This window comes from Chaetura pelagica, unplaced genomic scaffold, assembly GCF_000747805.2.
Source record: "Chaetura pelagica isolate M959 unplaced genomic scaffold, ChaPel_1.0 scaffold244, whole genome shotgun sequence".
NCBI classification, from domain to species: domain Eukaryota; kingdom Metazoa; phylum Chordata; class Aves; order Apodiformes; family Apodidae; genus Chaetura; species Chaetura pelagica.
Window position 1 is genome coordinate 3,196,349 of NW_009953719.1, and position 4,295 is coordinate 3,200,643.

The 4,295-nt window shown below is 40.8% G+C and overlaps 1 protein-coding gene across 1 annotated transcript in view; it reads left to right on the forward strand.

The window, feature by feature from the left end:
• Nucleotides 1-1,651: 1,651 nt before the first annotated feature.
• BACE2 (beta-site APP-cleaving enzyme 2) overlaps nucleotides 1,652-4,295 on the forward strand; it is a 221,514-nt gene continuing 218,870 nt past the window's right edge. Inside the window, exon 1 of the mRNA XM_010000448.1 lies at nucleotides 1,652-1,684. Coding sequence (XP_009998750.1) covers nucleotides 1,652-1,684 — 33 coding nt within the window. The remainder of the gene's footprint in view (nucleotides 1,685-4,295) is intronic.

Here is a 4,295-nt window from a genome sequence, read left to right on the forward strand (position 1 = left end):
TACAAAAGTTGAGGTCCAACCTGAGCCCAGCTGCGCCTGTAACCAGAGCCTTGCACAGCTCACCAGCTGGAGGAGCTTCCTGGAAGAGCTACACAAAAGCCCACAGGATTTTCCAAAACCACAGAATCTTAGGGGTTGGAAGGGACCTCGGAAGATCATCTAGTCCAACCCCCCTGCCAGAGCAGGGTCACCCAGAGCACATCACACAGGAACGTGTCCAGGTGGGTTTTGAATGTCTCCAGAGAAGGAGACTCCACAGCCTCTCTGGGCAGCCTGTCCCAGTGCTCTGTCACTCTCACAGGAAAGAAGTTTTTTCCTGATGTTTACGTGGAAATAATCCAGTTTATCGGTACATGACATGCAAAAAAGTTTACTCAGGAGGAAGCACAACTAAAATCAACTCCTAAACTTTTCCGGAGGCAGCAGCACTGAAGAGATGCCTCTGGAATCACAGTGCAGAGCTGCAAGCTCGGCAACAGGCTTTACGGGTTTACTTTTTACTGCTCCTAGAATTCGACGTCACTTTTCAGCCGTCGCCAGAAACACCTTCATCGTCACCCACGCCCGCTTCCCGGGGGCTGGGGAAGAAGATGCAGCGTCCACCAGTGAAAACTTCAGCGATCACTGGTAGAAAAACGCCGGCAAGACGCCTGCTCGGGGCCCCGCGGGTGCCCGGGCTGCGGGAGCGCCGGCCAGACCCGCGGGGTTTGCTGCCCACTAGTGTCGGTGGCCCCGGCAGCACCGCGCTCTGCCCGCCCAGCAGGGACACAGCCCCGGCCGGCCCTGGCCATGGGTATCACCCGAGCTGAGGAGAAACTCTTCTTCCGAAATGGAAAAGGAGGTTGCCGGCATCCTCCGACTGCCTGGCTATCACGATTTGTCTCTATTTGGCATTTGGTGACTAATTAATAGCTATTCCTAGCTTGAGTAACAGCAGATTAAAAACATCATCAGCTGCACGGTGCCATCTGCAAACATATACCAAGAGAAATGCTTTCTGCACATGCATTAAACTTTCTAAGGTAAGGATGTGGCTACACGATTCCCAATAAGCTATGCATGTATTACAACGTTTCTACAACGAGAGCCATCTGCTCTGTTCCTTTAATGTTTCATCTCTGGCACCTGAGAGTCACCATTTTCTTTGGAGAGGGTCATTAGTACCACCATCACTTTCACTACTCCTGCTCCAGCCTAACCCTTGCTCTCACTTCAGTATGCTCCTTCTCAGTCTTCTCACATGCTGCTGAAATCAATCGTGATAGATACAGAGCAGGCAAAGGATTCAAACAGGAAATCATTTTAGTGGGAAATTATTTTTAGTGTTATCTGTACTGTACTAGGTGCCTCCTGATGCTCCATCGATTTCAGCAGAACATCTGCAGACAACAGGCATATAAGAAACACAGCAAGAGAGAAGCCTGCAAATGGGTTCAGCATACCTGTTCCAGAGACTGAATGATACTGAAAGATTGTTTCTGAAAACAGAATCCTACTTCTGAACTAACTTTATCACAGTAATTACAATCATCAGGATTTTGAAGGAGGCCATTCTCCCCTCAAAACCTCCCCTATATTCTCCTTCCTCCTCTCCCTGTAATTACTGAAATACCCCTTTAGTAATGCTTCTGGAATACTTGGATATAGTGGCATGGAAGGTAGTACTGATATAGTAACCCTGAAGGTAACTCAAACATATTGCTCAGGATGGCAACTGCATGACTCAGGCTTTCAAAGTGGTGAATTTACCTGCATAGCACCCACTGTTATCTGTATCATCCATATACTTAGTAAGGCCACAGTGCATTTGGGGTTAATGGTTACCTGCATTTTTCAGATACTCACAACAAAAAGAGTTTAAAGCCTTTACAAAATCTAAAAACTTCAACCAGGTATTTGGGAAGGTTTTGTTTCAGGATTCAGAAATACTAATTGGATGTAACAGCATGTCAGTATTTCATTGTCCCCAGAGGAAGCTATTTCACAAACATAAAGCCTACCCAGTGACACTGCTCTTCACTGCTCTTATCTAACTTGACAAAATGTATTTGTGCTGGGTGACTGTAGTGAAATATGGGGGCTAACCTTGCTGTTGGTATTCACATGATTTCCATTACCTTCAACAGAAACTTGGCCCAAGATGATTACTCCAGGGTTAAACCCATAATGTGTAGATTTATCTTTTAATCTATTTCTCCCTTAAAATTAAAAAAAAAAATCTGACATGATTGACATGAACAATCTTACACATTTTAAAGTTAAAAATAGAATAAGATGTAACACATAATTTAAAAATACTCATATGTGTGCTTGTGTTTTAAGTAGCTGTAGAATGGTTTCATAAGGGGTTCAGAAGTCAAGCAACCTTCAATATCCTGTGCCCCCTCTCCCCCCAGATATAATCATAAAATAATACTGTCTCTCACACAGCAGACTTCAGACATATAGATAGAATAATGAAAATAAATGTGTACGTGACATATCTATTCATATATGCAGTCATTTCCTTCAAAGAGATATATATCTGATATGACATTACATTAAAATCTGCAGTCCTTTAAAAATACTATTCTTTGACTCTTGACTCTGATATGATAGTCCAGATAAATGTCACTAATAAATGAAACCAAGTCGTTCAGTCTTAACATGAAGGTAGGTGCCATTTTCAAAACTTTCCTTTAAAAAGATCCTAGATATATATGCATTTTGACATTGTGTGATGTCAAAAACCAACACACTTCTTAAGTTCCAAAGAAACACTGAATCATCCACTACGTATTTCTACAATGCTTTCATCTTATAATATTACTAAAATAAAATGGTTTTGTGTATCGTAATCTAGATTGGTAAGCCTAGAGATGTTGCTGTGTGGCAGTATAAAATCTATGCAGATACATCTATCATTTACATGTTCTACTATTAAAACTAGAAAAATCTTTGGGATACCGATGCATGTTTGACTGTGATCCAAAAACACATGGATATTGAAAGTGAAATTGCTATGGACTTTATAGAGCAAGGAAAAAATGAAACTGATTTTCATAGTATTTCAACTTCATAAAGCAAAAATTACTCTGTTCTTTGAAAAACCTGGAAGGAGGACTAACTGACTTAGAACATAAAATTTATAGCACCTGTATGAAAGGAAAACAAAACAAAACAACATCAAAACCAAAAAACAACTGTTCTGATTTTTTTTTAAAAAGAGATGATTTCTGGAAAGAAACAGTTCTTTCTTATGCAATTCTAGGTTTCAACAGACAATGGTGGTAAGTGCTTGTACTTTCAGGCTGATCCTACTTGTCTTGTTAACAGCAAATCTCTTCCTTCAAAGTATCTGGCTGAAAAGGATAGCAAGGCACAATGCTGCCTGTCACGAATAAATAAATAAATAAATAGGTACATACATACATAAAGTAAGAACTTGTTGCAGTTGTCTTACTGCTAGAAGAAATTAATATATATATATACATATAAGTTTAAGGTTTGGGGTTTTCCAAGAATTGTCCATTTTGTGGTGCTCAGAAGATGAAACCGTCGTAAGATAGCCCTAAATACACACATAAGATTCACCTCCTAATGTATCATCTATCCAGCTATTCACACTGGACTGGCCATGCCTGTCAAAGCATTTTCTCATCCAGCATCTACTTAAGTAGATGTGAAGGGACCGTCATCCAGAATTCATTCCTCAACCTCTGCTAGAGGTTCAATTCTTTGTATCTTCCAGGAAAACCTTTCGCTCTGCCCTGTCCCTCTCTCACATTCATTCAATACAAGAAACATCTTCCTATTCTACCTGCTTTGCCTATCCTGAGAATTGTGTGTTTAATCCTTCTGATTTAACTGCCAGGATGTAACATCACAGGCAAAGCTACGTTCTCAAATCTGAGCAGGAGACAGCAACGTAATAGAACAGCCAGAATCCAAGACGACAGCATAATTAGTTTTCTGTCCTTAAAACTGCACTGCTAATATGCATTTAAATAAAAGTTACACAATTTAAACACATTTTCACATACAACGTGGTTTTCAATCCCATGTATCTGAATATTCCCCAATGCCCCCATCCACTACCACAAAAATCCAGAAACGACAATAAACGTTTGTCAAAGAGTTAGCAAAATGAAGCAGGGGGTGGGAGGGGGAACAGAGGGAGAGAACAGGTTTACCCTTCTTCTATATCCACTCTAATTTCCCTTTCCTAACTTTATAATTGACTAAAAGTGTCTTCAACGTTTTCAGATGATGTCATGTTTCTTTTCAGTGCATATTTTTACATAAGTGGGGGGGGG